At 41.1% G+C, this 19,563-nt stretch overlaps 1 protein-coding gene across 13 annotated transcripts in view; it reads left to right on the forward strand.

Moving 5' to 3' along the window:
• PAK5 (p21 (RAC1) activated kinase 5) overlaps window positions 1–19,563 on the forward strand; it is a 308,972-nt gene that overhangs the window by 180,107 nt on the left and 109,302 nt on the right. For all 13 annotated transcript variants that reach the window (XR_011530723.1, XR_011530720.1, XR_011530718.1 and 10 more), the window contains one exon: window positions 6,670–6,884. Coding sequence is in view for 6 of the 13 variants with exons in the window: in XM_070587857.1 (XP_070443958.1) it covers window positions 6,681–6,884 (204 nt within the window). In the remaining 7 variants the exon portion in view is untranslated. The remainder of the gene's footprint in view (window positions 1–6,669; window positions 6,885–19,563) is intronic.

Below are 19,563 nucleotides of genomic sequence, written 5' to 3' on the forward strand. Positions count from 1 at the left end.
TAAATATTCTTTCTGGATACGCCTGCATGGGTGTTTCTGGAAGAGATTAACATTTGAATTGGTGAACTGAATAAAGCAGATGGCCCTCCTCAATGTGGGTGGGCATTATCCCATCCCTTGAGGGCCCAAATAGAACAAAAAGACAGAGGAATGGTTAGTTCTTTCTCTCCTTGCTTGAGCTAAGACATCGTCTTCTGCCCTCTGACATTGATGCTCTTGGTTCTCATGTTTTCTGACTCGAACCAGGACTTACACCATCAGCCCCTGGTTCTCAGGCCTGTGGACTCCAAGTGAATTACACCTCTAGCTTTCCTGGTTCCCCAGCTTGCTGACAGTAGATCATGGGACTTCTCAGCTCTATAACTGTATGAGCCAATTCCTATAATAAATCTCCCCTTATAAATCTACCTATATATATCCTGCTGGTTCTCTTTCTCTGGAGAACCCTGACTAATACAATGCTTATACCATAAGCCAAGGACCTATAAGCTATGACACAGGCTAGAGAGGCTGGAAATAGGGGACATTCATTTATGTCTTATCGGTCATACACGATTTCTTTCCATGTCTCCATGTGCTCAACCAATTGTAAATGTGTAGTTCAACAATCAGAGAAGATATTTCTTGCAAGCTGTGCACCACTTTCAGGGGATATGGCTACCACAGAATTAGATAGGTTTTGCCAAACTCAAAAACTTTAGCAAGTTATATAGAACAATAGAAACAAGGGTATTACACGGGCCCAAGATTAGAAATCTACTCATGATTGAAATACCTCAATGAAGACTCAGTCTGTATGAACTACCATTTCTCAGGCAAGAAGACAATTTAAATGGGCTGGCACCATTTGAAAGCCCAAGTTGTCATCTGGTGTATTTCCCGAGGGGTAACATCTTCTTCAATCATTTGTGACGGCTACTCTAGATATGATCTCAAAATGATGGTTGGTAGCCCTCTTTTTACTCTGCTACCCAGGTAAATCAATCTCTTTTTCTGAACATTAACCCACAGGATAGATTTTTAAAGTTTTATTTGAATATATACTGATACATGTTAATTTTACCAAGTGTCTATTTTCAGTTGGTTTAAAAATATTTTAGGAAAGAAATATACCACATATGATTTACAAAAAAGTGTAAGTCCAACGTTTCTCTGATCTACCCCATCATAATTCCAAGTTCTGCTTCCCAGAGGCCACAATGACATCTCTTTGGTTTTGGCCTTTTTTTTTTTCCCCCAGTTTTTGACATATGCCCAAAAATATATGTATGCAGTTGTATCAATTTTAGATGTCTCCATCTTTTCATTTTCTGCTTTAGTAGATAGCATTTAGCTTTAGTACACAATCTTCACACCTTTTCTATTTTCCCAATATAATTTTTTTTGCTACTTTTGGTTATTTCAATAAATGGACTTTATACTTTGTGATTTTTTTCATTGCTTACTGATGAGCTAAGAATTATATTATGGCTATGTTTTTCTTTCTATTCCAGTTTTTGTTTTTCCCAAAGTTTCTCGTCTTTCTCTTCTTTTTGTAATGGCTTCTTTAGAATAATACTTTATTTTTTTAAAGAGCTTACCTCTTGCAAGGTGATGTGTGTTTCTGTTGTGGCTCATCCCAAATTCCCTGCTGCTCTGTGATGTCACACAGAGTTTTGTCACACAGAGTTTGGGAGCCCCCCCCACCCCAACCCCACAACTTGCCTACACACCCCAGGCTGTTTCCAGGTACACGATTATTAGTTTTGCCTAAAATTCACTTTAAGTGAAAGAAATCACATACAATACTGCAGTGGCACTTTGCAATCAGGCAGTCAGGCGCAGCCTTTAAGAGCTGGGTCTGGGGTTAAGTAGACTTCGATTTGAGTGCATTTCTGCCACTTGTTAACCATGCCACCTTGGGAAATCAAGTCATTTGACCTCCCAAAACTTCATTCCCCACACTTGTAAAATAAAGGTGGTCCCTCACAAAGTCTCAGAATATAAGAGAATGGCTATCACACTAGACAATGTCTGATTCCAGGAAATATTCACTTCAGTTAGCTGGTACTGTTAGTGCTGATGTTACTTTCGAAGGGTTTCTTCCAATACTTTCTTACTTAGTTTTCCTAACTATTCCAGAAGCTAGGCAAATGGAGTTATCTCCATTTAGAGAGGAGGATACGCCATCTCAGGGACGCTGCCAGGGCTCCAGGGCATTCCACATAGTGGAGGTGGGACTAGTATTTAAGGCAGTGATTGTAGAGGAGTGTGTACAGGCCTGTTCTCAGGATGTGGACTGCCTGGTTTCAATCCCATTTTAGCTTCTTCCTACTTAGGTGAACTTGAGCACATTCATTAATCTCCCTGGACTTCAATTTCCTTATCTGTATAATGAGAATAGTAATATTCCTTACAACATAAATTATTGTGAAGAGAATAAGTGAGTGTACACATATAGAACAGTGTCTGGCATACACTTAGTCCTATATGAGTATAGTCTCAGTAGCATTTTCTGGCCCCTAGTGCAGTGCTGTGCCACCACACCAAATGGCATGATACAAATGGTTCCAGGTGCTCTTTTTGCTTGCCAGCCCTTCATTGAATCTCTGCTCATTATCCCAGCTAATAGAGACCTGCACTGGGAGATGGCCACACCCAGAAGCTTTTAGACTAGGCTTTTGCTTAAAGCAGGACGTCCTGCAAAGGTAAGACCAACGGTGTCCCTGAAAGCAGGTTGAGGGCTGAGATGACAATGGAGATGCCAAAGCATTGCCTTGGAGACTGGGGATGTAGATTTCTTCCAGCCAGCCCTGGTAGTCTAGTGGTTAAGATTCAGCACACACTGCTGCAGCCAGAGTTCGTTTCCTGGTCAGGGAACCACACCACCCATCTGTCAATTGTCGTACTGTGGCGGCTGCATGTTGTTGTGATGCTGAAAGCTATGCCACCATTATATCAAATACCAGCAAAGTCACCTGTGGTAGCCAGAATCATTGGAACACTAGGACTTTGTCTCTCTTTCACCTGAGTGTGGGATTCATCATTACTATCAGAGTAATGGCCAGCACGAATGGACTGTCACTACATGCCATGGAGGTTCTCTCTCTGCATTTAGTCAAGTGTGAGCTTCCCAGGGGCAGTGCCTTTGGATTTTAAAGTTGTTTTTTATTTTCCTTTTAACTTGCTTCCTCTACACCTCTTTAACTCAAACTTACTAGTCATGTAGAACTATAATTTATTACCTCTTACATTACATTTGTATCACAGGATGCAGTGTAGGTAGGTTAACTCAGCCCTGGGTCTCCTCTCCACAACTGTCTTGTTTAAAAACAAGAACAGTATTAGTTCATTGACATTTTCTTTTTTGTACTCTCACTTGAGTGGCATACCAACCATTGAGAAGTTCACAATCAGGGAGGGAATAGTAAGACATTTCTATTTTGATTCTAAAAATATTTTACCTAGCGTTTTCAGTGCTTGTTCAAGTATGAATGCATGTAAAAGAACTCTTCTCAAATGATTTTTCTAAAATAATTGCTACCTTATTTTTAAAAAATGGTCATTAAGTTTATTAAAATGTCAAGTGGTCTTAGCCAACACATGACCAAATTATATTTTCAAATGTATTTTTATTCTCACTGAATAATACTGAGAGATGGTATATAGAGCCACTTACTTATTTGGTATAATATCATGGCCACTGAAAACATTCCAGGCCCTCAAACAACCAGATAGCACCAGAATCAAGATTCAGAGATAGAACACTTGTCAACAATTATGTAACGGCTAATATAGTTACCCAGATTGGACATTGTTACTTGAGACTTTGAAACAGCTAAAATAGAGAAAAATGATGGGCATCTGAAGATGCAAGGTATGGGATGATAATCAGGTCTCTGCTATTATTTTTCTGTGCAACAGTCTACTCCAAAATATAGGGACTTAAATCAACAGCCATTTATTTGTGCCCTGATTCTATAGTTGGGCGCTTTAGGTCCAGCTCAGCTGGGTGTTTTCTTCTGACTGATCCTACCTAGTGGATAGCTGCTGGTCAACTAAGTGGCTCTGCTTCCGGGGGTTGGCTGGTTGTTGGCTGGACTTATGTGTGTCTGGGCTGCATGGTCTGTCATCCTCCACTAGGATAGCCTGGCCTTCTTCTTATGCTGGGCTACAAGTTCCAAGAGCAGCAAGAGAGCAAGCCTCAGTGTGCAAGCACATTTCATGCTTGTGTCATGGTTTCTGTTGTCCCATTGGCCACAGAAAATTACATATCCAGGTCCAGAGTCAGTGTGCGAGAGGGCCACCCGAGGGCATGGACACTGGAGGCGTGAAACATTGAGGGCCATTCCTGCAACAGTCCACCGTACCTGGGTTCCTTTACTTTTTTACACTTTGGCTTAAGGTGCACTCCAATGTTTAGAATCAGTTGACCTTTATTTATTAATCTACTTGTAATTATGTACTTAAAGATTTTTTTAAATTATAATTGTTTCCAGGAGAGACAACACATCAAGGTATTTTGAGCCCTTATCATCTTTTATTAGTTTTTCATTATCACCGTATATTAGTTTTCCAAATTGGTCTGCAATATCTCCCAGGATGGATGGGAGAATGGATTTTGACAGCGTCTGGGGAGTTAAAAGGCTGTGAAGGAGCTAATCACTATCCAGAGATGATATATCAGACCAGTGTCGTGGTCTGAATGTGTTCCTCAAAAATCACATGTTGAAATCCTGTGCCCCAAGGTGATGGTATTAGGAGGTGGGGCCTTTGGGAGTTGGTTAGCTCATGCAGGTGGAGCCCTCGTGAATGGGATCAGTGCCCTTACAAGAAGAAGCCTGAGAGAGCTCCCTTATTCCTTCCTCCCTGTGAGGTTACAGCAAAATGATGGCCATCTAGGAAGCAGGTCCTCACCAGACGCTGAATCTGCCGGCCCCTTGATCTCAGACTTCCGGCTTCCAGAACTGTAAGAAATAAATATCTGTTGTTTATAAACCACCTGGTCTTTGGTATTTTGTTATAGCTGCCCAGACACACTAAGGCTTTCCAGTGCAGGGTGAGGGTGAATAGGAGCTTGAGAAAACTGGAAGGCAACAGGAAGATCCTGCTTGCTGATAAAGGATAAGTGGTTAAAAGAAGAAACTGACATTTTAATGGAAGATGAAGGGACAGGAGGAAGCACAGCAAGAGGAGAGTTTAACACTTATGGAGCTCTGATCCAAGGTGCAATTCACTGAGTAAATGTAGACTGTTCTGGGTGATTTTAGTCCGTCAGCAAATATTTTGAGCTTAACGAAAGGCCAGACACTGGCAAACAGTAATGAACAAGCAGGCAGCATCTCTTCCCCTCATGGGTCTTACATTCTAGTAGAGAAAACAGACACCAGCCACACCGTTACACCTAATTAGTTGACAGCAAGTGGATGAATGCTGTGAAGAGTATGTACATGGAGCTGTAGGAGTGTATACCCCACCTATTCAAGGCTGAGATAAGGCTTCCCCAACAAAGCAACACTGAAGCCAAAACGTCATCTTTTATAGTGCTGGCAACAGTTTTGTCAGGATTCCCCAAATGATCGTGATGTCTTGTGCACAATAAATTCGGAGACAGAAAAGCAGTTACCTAAGATCAAAGCAAATAGGTGACTTATCTGGGATTCAAACCCAGGTTATCTTACATGTTGTCCATACCACAAGGCACACAGAGCCTATTGTACATGTTTTCTAGAGGTTTCTCAGTCGCAGGATATTTTAACTAGGAAAACTACATTGTTTCAAACAGGTAGAATACATTGTACAAAATTCTAAATGTAATATACAGTGAAAAAGTGGGTCTTCCTCCATGTCCTGTCCCCTGAGTGAGCTTCTCTGCAGGCAACACCAGTCAAGTTTCTTGTGTATTTGTCCAGAGGTATATTTAATTCTTGCAGCACACACTTTGTGCCAGGTGACTTTCTAAGTGCTTTACAAATGTTTACTTGTTTCGTCCTAATAAGTTTATGTGGTAAATATAATTATGAACCTCATTTTTCATGTATACACATATTGTATTTTTCCACACAAATGTTGTAGGTTTAAAGTGCTCACCAAATTTTGAGATGCTTCTCCCTGCCTGCTAGTCAGGTTTTGCTTTCGTAATACCACCTAACAAACAAGGGCAAAGTCTTAGTGGTTTAATTACAAACATTTATTTCTTACTCACGAGTGACCTGTGGCTCAGCTGTGTCTCACTCGGGCTTTGCTCCAGACTGGAGGTCAGATTTGTGTGTGCTTCATGCATCTCTCCGTCCAGGACCTAGGCTCAGAGAGTATCACCTTCCAGAGAGATCTTCACGCCAAGTGGCAGGAGCACCAGAGGGAAAGTGGAAACACAGTGCTTCCAAAAACCTCCACCCAGAACTGGTACACTGTCTCTTCCATCCACAGTCCATTGGTCAAAGCAGATCACATGGCCAAGTCCAAAATCTATGGGGCAGGGAACTATAGTCCACATGGCAAGTGCAAGGAGAGAACAAAAAGTTTTGAGTGAAATTATCTACACACACTGAAAATCCAACTTTCATATTTTGTAGTTGGTATGTAGAGGAATAACTGAAAAGATATGACTGTGAATGAATTAATAATTTTCCTGTGGTCTTCTGCTGGCAAGATATAAACAGCTCCCTCTTTTCTGTTTGCATTTCCCAGGTTTTTGCATCATGTTTGGAAAGAAAAAGAAAAAGATTGAAATATCTGGCCCATCTAACTTTGAACACAGGGTTCATACTGGGTTTGATCCACAAGAACAGAAATTCACCGGCCTCCCCCAGCAGTGGCACAGCCTGTTGGCAGACACAGCCAACAGGCCGAAGCCCATGGTGGACCCTTCATGCATCACACCCATCCAGCTGGCTCCCATGAAGGTATGGTGAGGCTCTGTCTTTACAGTGCTTGAGAAGCATGTTCTCATCTGGTACAGCGTACGATCTTTACAGGGAAGCTGTCAAATGCCTAAATAATTATTTGCTTTTAAATATCCGGAGATTATCCACAATTATTCTTCAGTGATTGTAATGTTCACCACTTACTGTAAATTGTAGCACATGAAAAGGAATCTCAGCTCTCAGATGTGAGATTTTTTTAAATCAGACATATAACATGCAATCACAAAATAGGAAATTTTTGTTTCTACTTTTAATGATGTTTGCTAGTCTTTATACTGAAGAATATTATCCACCCCTTCTGGTACATATTGGCAATAACCTCTGATTAAACATTATATTAGACAACCTTTTGTTTCACATTTGCCATCAGAATGTTCAAATTTTTATATAAAGTTTACTGCTAACAGATTTTAACAACATAAATGATTTTAGGTATATGTGTACACACATATGTGCATACATATATACATATACACACATATTACATGTTTTATATGTAGTCAAATATATATAAGTATACATATATTCCCATTTGTCTTCATAGTCTAAGAGCTATTTCAAATAAAAGTAATCATTTGAGTCCTAGAAAAGGGTGTAATTTACCCTAGACAAATGGCCAGTAGATTTTTGACAAGGAATGTTCATGAAAATAATTGTGTTAAAGCAGAAATCAGACATGGTAAATTTCAGATATGTCAAGTTACTGCAAAGAAAATCCAGCCATTACAGTTTCCTTCTGCATCTCAGAATAAGAATTCCATAGACCATCAAGCAATTGCCCAAAAGCTTCCTTAGACATCACTGAAGTTTGTCATCCTGTTGTCCAGCAGATCAGATTCTATCCTCTATCACTTGCTCATTATATTAGTAGACAGCTGAGCTACAGGACTGCCTTACTCCATGTTAATGTAAATATCGAATACATTGTGTTTAAATAATGGGCAAAACAAAAGTGGATACATTTGTAAAAGGATGCAGAGAAGCATAGCTGGTAAGTTATGGGAAATGTTTATAAGGTGTCATCCGAGCTGACTACATTCGAACGGTGATTTTGTCACAGTCTTGGTCGTTCTATTCTGATCTTGAACATGCGGGGTCTATTCTGCCCAAAGATCAATGCAGAGTCTTCTAATCCTCCATCTTCTGAATTTGATTTTCTGATAGGATTTTGAAACTTTTCAGGCCAGCTAAAATGTAAAATACTCAAAAGATGGATATTTGAGAAGATAAATCTTTAGGGGCAAAAGGAACTTCTCATTTGAAACAGGTGTTGATTGATATTTAATAGAAACTGACCCATTAACCAATTCTACTGGTTAATATTAGGCAATATCTTACTATTGAACACAATTTTCTCCCTAACAGAAGGTTAATTCTTCACCAACGACCAGATAATAGGTTGGGCCATATCTGAAAAGAAGTTAGGATTGGAATGAATTTTCCTTTTAGTTTCATTGTTTTTCTCATATCCCAATATTTTATAAAACCCAGAAAAATGGGATGTACATGTGCCCAGAAAAGCCCTCTGTTGTGATCATCCTGGTGAAGGAAAAATGGTCAAGTTAAACTAGGGCTTATTTTCTTACCTTTGAGTGCAGGTATCGTTGGCTTAGGAAAATTCTAGAAGGAGGCAGAGTCTTAGTGTAATATCCTAACTAAAGGCCCAGGACGTGTGTTCTCCTGTTAGAGTGTTTGTTGTCGGGTAAGGACAGAGTATCATGTGTTGTTTATTTCACAATGGTTTTTCAGTTGTCCATTTCCTAGAAGGTACTAGCTGGCAGTGAAAGAAGCAGCTCCTCTCTCAGCAATTAATCCACCAGGCTCAGTGGACGTGGGACTTAAGAGGACTTTCTAGCTCATTTCTTTCGTCTCTGGGATGAGCTGGCTTGTTATCCTGTCGGACAGAATTTATCAGCCCCACTGAGAGTTGGAGCAAGGTTTCCTAATGGCTGAGCTCCTGAGCCCGTGATCCTCTTACTCACTTTATGGGCTTTTTAGCCCTGGTATCAAATGTGTGAGCATCCAGTTTGTATGAAATCAAAGTATTTGTTATAGACACTTAAATGCTAACTGGCTGGTGACTGGAAAATACATCTCAAGTATAGATCCAGCCCTGGATTTCTGCAAATGAGACTCCAGGCATAGTTTTGCCTGCGAGAAAAAAATAAAAACAAACAAGAAGAGACAAAACTATAATCAGCTAGGTTGAGTTTTTCCCAGAAAGAGTACCCAAGAAATCTGTACGTCCTACTCTCACCAGACTCTTTCAGGTTGATCCTCTCTCTCTCCAAATCCTGTGAGCGCAGTTAGCGCTGTTGGCAGCTGTTGGACAACATTGATGGTCCGAAAGAATCCTGCCAAGTCCACCAGCCTCTTAGAATAAGGGAAGTAAAAGCTTCAAGAGGCCAGGGATGCCATGTGCTTTGGATGATCCCACTTTTGGGAACTGCCTTCTCTGGAGACATCTTCCAAGTCACTTGGGAATGACGTATCGTGAACCGTGCAGAATATATCTCAGAAATCAGAACACTCCTTCAAATAAGAGCTGTGAACGAAGTGACAGAAAGGAGTGGATAGATTTGTGCAGATTTAAAGCCATTTTGGCAAAGTTATTTAAGTCAAGTAGAACCAACAGTTCTAATTTGGTCAAGTTGTCCTTTAAAGCAAACAAAGAAAAATGAGAAAGGAGAACACGACATAAAAGCAATAAATGGAAGCCGTGTATAGTGCCTTATGTTGGGACAAAGTGCTGCTGCTTCAGTATTTGTCAGTAAGCTGCAGGCAGGCTAGTGCTGAGTGGAAATGAGCCATTGCAACCAATCCTCTTTTTCTCTGATTGGTTAGGATTCCAGCTGTGCCGATTCAGAAGCTTCTCTAAATTGCCTGCCATGCTTACCAGGACACACCTCTTCTATGTAGATTTATTTAGATCAGTGTTTCTCAAACTACAGTCTGTCAGAATCTCCTGGAGGGCTTGATAAAACAAAGATTGCTGGACCCATCCCCAGAGTCTCTGACTCAGCAGGACGGGGATGGGGCCCAAGAATTTGCATTTCTAATAAGTTCCCAGGTGATGCTCATGTGCTACTCCAGGAAGCACACTTTGAGAACCTTAATTTAGGTAATTATAAAGGAATTTGTCTACATAAGGTCTAATCAATACAAGTTTACTGGCCAAGAATTCCAAGATCTCAGAAATGTAACCAGAAGCCACGGGTTAGCTTGGACTTGTGTCGTAAGTTAAAGTCCAGGTACCCAAGCCAAAGAAGTGTAAGAAGTGTAGGCAAACCGAGATAACCTGAATGCCTAAAGGTTGGGGGAGGATCCCTGTAAATCATTTGACAAATATCTTTGAGAAACTTCTTTTTGTACCTAACGTCATTTTGTCCACAAGAACATCATAAGCAATATTACCAAAATTCCTGCTGAATTAGATGCATTTTTGTAGAGGGCGGGTTGAATGGTCGCATTTGTTCTTGCCCGGTGGTTCTCAAACTTGGGCTTTCAGCAGAATCTCCCGGGGAGCTTGTTCTAACCCAGATTCCTGGGCTCTACCCTAGAGATCCTGATTCAGTCGGTCTGGGGTGGGTCCAATGATTTGATGTCTAACAAGCTCTCAGATGATGCTCATGCTGCTGAAGGTGGAGGACTGACTTTAAGAACCACTGTTTTAGGTGGACTGAAACTAGAGCATAGTGATCACACTTTCTCTTTGTTAACAGCCCAGAAATCATTTGAAAAGCCTTAAAAAAATACAGAGGATAATTTTTAAAGTCTTTATAGCTTCTACCTCAAGTGAACAAATAGCATTTCTTAATATTTGCTTCAAATTTATTTTTTATTTCCATGTAGAGCTAAAGAAATAATATTAAATAGTATTATTGGCGTACTTGAATTTTATTAAGTATTGTCATACTGTATACTGTAGTGTTCTCTAATTTGCTTTTTTTACTTAACATTGTTTTAAGATAAATTCATTTTGATATACAGAAAATGAGTTTATTTAAAAATTATAGGGTTGTTTTTTGTTTTTGGTTTTTTTTTTACAGTTTATCCATTTCTCTACTAAGGGATGTTGCCGAGTATTTGCTATTGTAAATAATATTGTCATGAACATCCATGTTCATGTCTTCTTGGGTGCATGCTGAAAAGTTTTCTTGCAGCAGATCTCAAAGTGTAGTCCGGAACCCCTGGGGGTCCCTCAGACTCTTTCTGGGAGTCTGCAAGATCAAAACTCTTTTCACAATAATTTTAAGGCATCTTTTGCCTTTTTCACTCTCTTTCTCTCCCAAGTGTACAGTGGAGTTTCCCAGAAGTTACGTGATGTATGTTAACATAATTGGTCTGATGCCTAATGGATCGTGTGCTTTGTATTTTTATGTTTTAAGTGTTTCTCTGTCTTAATTTCAAATACGGTAAATATTGATAGATATAACATAAACCAAAGTCTTTTGTGATCCTCAATAATTTTAAAAGGTTCTTGAGACCAAAAATTTTGAAAACCACAGTCTTAGGGCTGACATCAAATTTGGTTATCCGTGGCTTCTCCCATTTGCTCCTCACATATTACCTATCTTTTTTTGGTATTTTGGGTGGGTTTTTTTTTCTTAGAGAGTTTTGTCTTCTCCAGATTGCTGGTCATCCTCTACAATTGTTTCAAAGATAATTGAATGTAGTGTTCCATCCCTTTTACTGTCGTAATATAATTGCTCTGAGCCAAAAGTTTTGAAGTCATTTAGAATGCCTACATTCTTACTCACCATCCCCTTTTCTAAGTTAACCTTAAAATCCTTTCTAACAATCTTCTTTTCAACCTTTCAAGTTTTAAGATTCACAGAGAAGACCAAAGTAAAACTGGCCCTGAGTGGGTTTACTTCAGCTTTCTGGTCTTTAGTATTTCATAATTTTCCAAAGCTGAGGTTTTCTCTTCTTAGTGTATCTCCTGCCCCTAACCATTGCATTAAAAGCCACTCTACTCACAAAAGTCAAAAGAGGTAAATCCTCAGGTCTGGCTGCCCCGTGCTTGAGGACGTGTGCTGTTGTTTTGTTTTCTCCCCATGACAGTTTGTGTTGAAAGCTCGTTGAAGAATGAGTCCGCCTGAATTACTCTGTACATTTATACCCTTTCTCTCTTTTCATGAGTCACAATTTTGCATTCAGGATTTAAGTTCTTATAGCCATGTCATCCTTCTAAGTCCATGGAATTTCCATGGGATTCACCTTTTCCTTGAATAATTTTGGAATTTTCCTCCTAAAATACAGGGCAGCTATCTGACATTTTCTGGCATTGTCTCCTTTTGACTCAAGGTAACAGTTTCTCCCAAGGTTCCTTCTCATTTCCACATCACTGAGTTAAGTCTAGAGGAACAGTTTCTTTTAGTTCTGACTCCACCTTCCGAGAGTTATCACGGAGTTCAAACTGTGTATCAGGTGGTCGTCATGCTCTTAGCAGAATGGAACTCCCAGCAATCCCGAGAGCTGAGCTGCCCTCTCATGACTCTTCTGGCTCCCGTGCCTGTTTTGTGGCTTGTAGCATGAAAGCCTCACACTGACCTGCAGCTGGGCTGAGTGGCTTCTGCTTTTATTTTCATCTTGATGTTTTCCACTGGGTTCCCTCTCAAAGCTCATAGATTCCCCACTATTTTCTTATCCTCTTAAGTCCATGTGGTTTAACTCCTCCTCCTCTTAGATCTGTTTCTACTAAAATGTAATGTCGAGCATAGAAGCATCTTTCTTACAACATGAAATTCGGTGGCCTGATGTTCCCCTGGCTGGGCACTTCAGAAATGGAAACAGGAGCCCCGAGAAGTCAGCACGCTGGAATCTAAGTCCAAAATCTGCCAGTTACAAACTGCATGGCTTTAGATAAATCACCCATTTACTTTTGTGAACAGACGTTTCCTTACCTGTAAAATGAGGGTGCTAGTATTTCCCTTGCAAGCTTGTACGGCTGGATCCTAGTTGTCCGAGGAGGTTTGGTGTGTGGAGAAGAATACGTTCTACTATTTGTACTTAGTTTAATAACATGATAAAATTACAGATCTGTTAAGTAATTTTTTAGAAAAATACCAATACCTACTATTAAATTAATTCTATCAAATTGTTATACATTTAAATATTAGTCAAAATTTCCCAAATACTTTAAGAAAATCATAGGTTGAATATATCAAGGTTTCTTGGCTGCTTCAACCATAAACACCTTTAAAAAAGTATATGTACACAAACAAAACGGTAGACACAAAAGTGTCGTGATGGTTATAAAATGTGTTGTGACACCATCACTTATCCTCTTATAAAAATATTGATAGCATGATTTTGATTCGTTTCCTCATTATTTCGCTATGTATTTTATAAGTTCTCCGGTTATGCTTCAATGCTTATACGAAAAACCTTCCTAGGGTTACAGCAGTCTTACCAGACCTAAAAGATAAAAGATCAAACAAGCTGGCAGGTGCTAGGTAAGTAGGACCTAATGTTGTCCTTGTTGAGAATGATGGTGGTGTTATTGTTGCGGTTATTCCTCAGAGTTTATTTTCTCCTGGATGTCTGGGGTTTTGTTAACTCAGAGCCAATTCTGAGATCTATACCTTTAAACCCCAGGACACACAAAGTTTTGCGTGAATTTCACTCATTCATTCATGTATTTATTGAGTACTCACTCTGTCCAGCGTTGTTCTGGGTGAGGAGGATGCCCATGTGAACAAGAAGTGCCAGGTCCCTGTCTGGGGAGCTGGAATGATCTTTTAAATAAGTAACAACATAGCTACAGTAGCAATAAATGTGATGAAGAAAATAAAACATCATAATAATATAAAGCAATTGAGGGTGTAGGGAAGCTATTCGGAGCCGTTGAGAGGAGTCCTTCTGAGAAGGTGACAAGGGAGCCAGGAGAAGTTCCAGGACGGAGAGAAGTTCACAGGCAAACAAAGAACCAGTGCAGAGACCCTGGTGCAGGAACAAGTTTGGGGAGTTGAGAGGACAAACAGGTGGGACTGGGCCGTGAGGGGGCTTTTGTAAGCCACAAGCAGGTGTTTGCTATTGGATAAACCCCCATGCATGGAGGACGCAGATCAAGAGGTGTCTCAGATCAAGAGACTGTTCTATTATGAAACGAATTGATGCATGTAAAGGTCAGACCCAGCTTAAAGTGTGCTGATGTATTGATTAGATATGCAATCCTGCACTTTTGGGGACATATCAGTTAAATTGGTCTATGAACACTTGAGATTCAGGGAGTCCTTCCAACTCTACAATTGTCAAAAGACATTTAAGGAAGACACAAACCTTCTTACAGAAGGAACAGTATGTGTGTTATAAAGATTGTTAATTTTTTCGAAAAGGAAAACGTAATTATAAAATGAAACCTGTTGGGCGGATTACCTATATTTTAAAACCTTTTGTCAAAAACACCACTTGAAAAGACCTTTGTCTTTTCAATGTCCATTAAGTTGGTTGGAACGAAGGCTCTCACTGGAAAGCTGGTTGTTAATCCTTTGCTAAAGTTCTCTCTGATAGTTCTATACTTGCCAAACCCGTGAGGATGATACCAAACCTGAAGTGAGTTCGCTCACCCATTGCGCAGCAAGCCAATCTCTGACACTGGGTGTGGTGGAAGAAAGTAGGAATTTTATTTTTGCACAGCGCTGAGCAAGGAGAGAGGGCAGCTAATGCTGAAATCCCAAACTCCCTGAAAAGCTAAAAGGAAGGGTTTTTATTTGGGGTTTTAGGTAGGGGAGGGGGAGCATATGGCCTTGCTGGTCGGAGATTTTTTACCAGCCTGTCTTTGGCCTTGAGACTACTTGCAGAGAGGAGGGAGCCCGTGACCTTGCTGGTCAGCAGCTTCCCCGCCAGCCTATATCTCTTTGTGGGGAGGAGATAATCCAGGTGCTTGTCCTTGGTGGTGTCTGTCTCCGTGGAGGATAGTGGATTCTGGAGCCAGGAAGCCATAGAGTAAGCAGGGAATGAGTGTTTTGATTTTAACCCCATATATGCTGGGTTTAATGTGGGAAAATTGATATCAGGGTCGATATCAAGGACTCTCCCACCTGGAGCAACAAAACACACTTGGACTCTCACAGCTCTCTTAGGGCCCATTGCTTTCTGGAACCCCTCCTTCCATTTTCAATAGACCTTCTCAACCTTTCCACTGCCACAGACACTGTGGAAGAAAAACATTGCACTAGCCTCAAATTCTCTCACTTGTCTAAATTCAGGAGATTTGGGCAGGGTAACTTTTGTTCCAAAGGAGTGGATGAAGTCAAAACCAAAGCCAGATTTATTATATATCTTCATTTCTATGATCCAATCAAATCTGGAAACTTCTGAAAAGCAGTTTTCCATTGTATCAGTGAGGTTGGTATTTGGCAGGCCTCATACCCCCACCCACCCACACCCACCTCTGAGAGTAAGAATTGACACCAACCACTCATAAGTACCACCTTTCTACTTTTACTAGTGTCTCACTTAAGCTACCTTAACATTTCCTTTCAAAATGTGAGCAACTTTAAGCTCAAATGGCCTAATTTTTACTCCAGAAAACAGGCTTATGTTTTCCGGGTGGAGGGATCATCACAGGAAAGTTATCACAGCAGGTACTCACCCTTCTTCCATTTTGAGGAGGGCAGGCTATTACCCACTCATCTTCTCCAGGCCTCGTGGCTGGCTCATCCTAGCACCCAGTATGACAGTTCTGTAATCACAGATAAGTGGATCCCACATCTGCAACTCACTGGAACAAGGAGAAAATAGCTGGACTTTCATATTCCATGATCCTGACATTTGGAAGGGGGCTAGGTTTCCAAATAAAACTGGGACACTGCCATGAATGAACGCTCTTGGTCACTCCCTCTCAAGAGCTCGGTATCTTCAGCCAGCCTCAAGACCAAGGTAAACACAAACAGCATGTGCCATTTTAAAGCAATTTTCAGTAATAGGTTGTATGGGAAAGTAATTTATGACTAATTGATGGTTAGGTCTGTTTCTGAATGCCGCCTCTCACAGCTCAAAAGGCCTTGGCCAGCATTCCTGCAGTGACTCTGGTCTCCTCCTATAACTCCTGGGACGAGAGAGAACAGATCCCATGCAGTGACGGGATATATGCTGGAGTTCTGTGACCACCTCACCTTGCTTGTTTATCCCATCTCTCTTCCCAGAGCAGGTACCAGATTGAGGCAAAGCAGGCATCAAATCTATAGTCATTGCAGTTTTTGCTGAAATATTCCAGGAAACAGGCCTGATGAAACTCCAGAATATTGTTAGCCAACATTGGTAGTGTTTACAGAATACAAAATCTTTAATAGTCATTATTTTGTGGCATTCTCATAACAACCGTTGAATAGTTTTAACCCGGTTGTTGAAGAAACCTTGACTCAGCATGGTACATTGATTTGTTCAGACTCACACAATGTCTAGATTGAACCCAGATCTAATAGCATAGACCAGCAGCATTTGGTGGCTCCTTACCCTTTCTCTGCTCCCATTCCCCTCTTCCCTAAAGGCTTGGTGATTACTTTGTGTGCTCCCCTCTCCCAAAGTATTTGCTTTTGATAGGAGAACCACAGGAAAAAGACAATAATAATTCCAAGGAGAGAAACTTATATTACAGTATCAGACAGATGAGTGGAGTGGTGGTATTTTTGAGCAGAAGAAATTTTCTAGTTTGCTTCAGGTGGCACAAGAAAGATTGATTGGCTTAGAGAAGGTTGGCAGAAAAAAGCCACACATGTAATCAGAGAGGTCAGTGATCACTCGTGGCTCTGACCAAGCAGTGCCTGTGTTGCATAGGTGCTTCACATATACTATTGGTGGTGGACTGAATTTTTAAATTCAGTTCTTCTCTCCTTCTGCTACAGCCTACTGGAGGGCCTGAGTACTTCCTTACCCCTTGAGTTTGGACTTAGCCTTGTGACTTGCTTTGGTTGATGAGGTCCTGTGAGCAAAGGCATGAAATGTACAGCTGAGATTTCTCCTTATGCTTCTGCCATCACCATAAGGGGAACATGCCTTGGAGAGCTCGGTGATTAGAGCAGAATCACCCCAGCCCACCAGCATCCCTACAGCTTGAAGCAGTTGTCCCAGCCCCAGGCTCGTTGTATGATGCTGAGTGTGGGGGTGGCGTGTTATGCAGCATTATTGGACAACTGACTGATACACTCTCTCTCTCAGCCCTCATATCAACTTTTCAAGGGGTGGTATTTACTCCATCTTTTAGGTGAGGAAAACAAGGCTTTGCCAGGTTAAAGAACTTGCTGAAGGCCCCACAGCTATAACTAGAAGAGGCCCAGGATTCAAATCCAAACCTATCTCACTCAAAAACCCACACTTGTAACCAGCACACCACCATGCCCCCTGATGATAAGGATGTGTCTGGGCATGAAAAATTGTCGCATACATAAAGGATGCTAAGTCAGAAAAAAAATCACTTCCTTCTTACCTAGTCCTGCTTTTTCTAACAGGACTAGGTGCAACTGAGACCCAGGTAGGTAAAGTGACTTTTCCCATGGTCACAGAGCAAGGTAATGTCAGACGTCAGATGTGTTTAAGTGTAAGAGACGCTTCTGATTGAAGCATTTAGAACGCTTAGATTTAGCCTAGGGACTAGCACTCACTTGAGAAACTAACAGGCAGATCATTTAAATGCCCGCCTCACTACGATTTCTTATCATTCCTGCCATGTGACTTTGTTTTCTAGTTGTAAAGTGCTCAGAGCCCTTTGCAGAGTCTTTCATTATGTGGGTAATTCACACAGCCTTCTCAAGTGAATTAGGCAGAATATTTAAAAAGGCAATGTCAATGAAAGTATACACGAAGAAGCAAACAAGTGAATGTTCCAAAGTGCACGGCTCACTCCATCTCCAGGATGGCCTCACTGCTCCCTGAGCTGATCATATTTGAGGTCACACAGCAAACCCTCAGCTCCAGGCTCCTGTTGGTTTCCCACTGAGTAGCCTGCTCTGAACTCCTGACAGCTGAATCCTCAAATGAGGATGGCAGTGCTTTGATAACTAGAAAATTCTATATAAAGGGAGATGATATTCTCAGGAATGCCTTATTTACCCCAGCTCTTCTTTCCTGGCAGGGGTGACCTAACTGAAAATAATCCTTCTAAATCTAAAGAAAAAGCATGTGGCTCTCTGTGACTCCCACACACGCTTGGAACTTGAAAGATTTAATTTTATCTCTCATTTAGCATCTTACAAAAATTGGGGCACTAAGATGGAAGCTGTAGGTTTGTTTGGGGGCACTGTCAAATCCTATAGTTTTTATCATTTTCTCATGTAATTTTAAATGTAAGCATTATATTGTCAACTCTAGTGATAAAGCCGTTTATCAGTGCTTTGATCATTTACAAGCAGCTATCCAATTGATTGGGTGCTACTACGGTTACCCATAATGTTAAAATTTCAATGAAAAAAGCTGTGCCCAAGAAGGCACTAGTCTAAGAGTTTGCTATAATCACGTAATCCATCACCTATTGAGAATCTTTATATTTGTTTTCTATTGTTGCGTAACAAATTACCACAAATTTAATGGCTTTAAAGAACACACATTTATTATCTCACAGTTTCTCTGACTCCAGAGGCTAGGCATGACTTAACTGGGTCCTCTGCTCGAGGTCTCACAAGGCTGCAATCAGATCAACTGGGCTGCATTGCCATCTGGAGGCTTGACTGGGAAGGAATCCACTTCCAAGCTCATTAAGCTGTTGGCAGAATAAATTTCCTTGCAGCTTCCTTCTTCCTTCCTCTTCCTTTTCAAGAAGAATGCGAGCTACTCTGCTTGGAGTCTTATGTATATATCATGACATAATCATGGATATCCCATTACTGTTGCCATATCATATAATAGAACTATGAGAGTAACATCCATCACCTTTGCCATATAACACAACAGCGGAAGTGACGTCCTGTCACCTTTGCCATATTCTGTTGGTTAGAACCAAGCTACAGGTCCTGCCCACACTCATGCAGAGGGGATTACACAGAGGCATGAGTACCAGGAGGTAGGAATCACTGAGGAGTCACCCTAGGGCCTGTTCACTTTGGTCCCCACTGTCCCTCCCACGTGCAAAATACATTCACCCCAACCTAAGATTCCCAAAGTCTCATTCCATTATGGCATTATCTCAAAGTTAAATCAGGCTCAGGTGTGGATGGAGCACTCGGATGTAGTCTATTAAGTCCAGCTGCTGGGGCACAATTCCTCTCCATCTGTGGACCTGTGAAACTAGTGGGACAAGTATCTGCCCCCAGCCCTGCCAACATACAGTGATGGAGCAGGCATAAGATAATAGCTATAGATGTTCTGGTTCAAAACAGGGGAAACGGGAGGTAAAAAGGAGTCACTGTTCCAAAGCTGTTCTGAAATCCATCCTGGCAAATGATGGGAGTTCCTTAAGTAGGTTTCAAGGTTTGGAATAATCTTCTGTGGCTCAAGCTCCACCCTCTGGGTTCTTGGTTCTTCCCTCCTTTCTCATGAAAGGTAGCCCGTGTTTACAGCTGAGCAGGTTTATCAGCCTGCTTTCTACTGCCTGTGGAAGGGCTGAGATGGCGGGGGGCTGAGAACCTCCTTTTGCTTTGTAATATCTCTGGCCCTTGCAGTCCAAGCTAGCAGTGTTTCTACTGAAACAATTTCTCAGGAACTTTGTAGACCTCAGGTG

This window comes from Equus przewalskii, chromosome 21, assembly GCF_037783145.1.
Source record: "Equus przewalskii isolate Varuska chromosome 21, EquPr2, whole genome shotgun sequence".
Classification (NCBI taxonomy): Eukaryota; Metazoa; Chordata; class Mammalia; order Perissodactyla; family Equidae; genus Equus; species Equus przewalskii.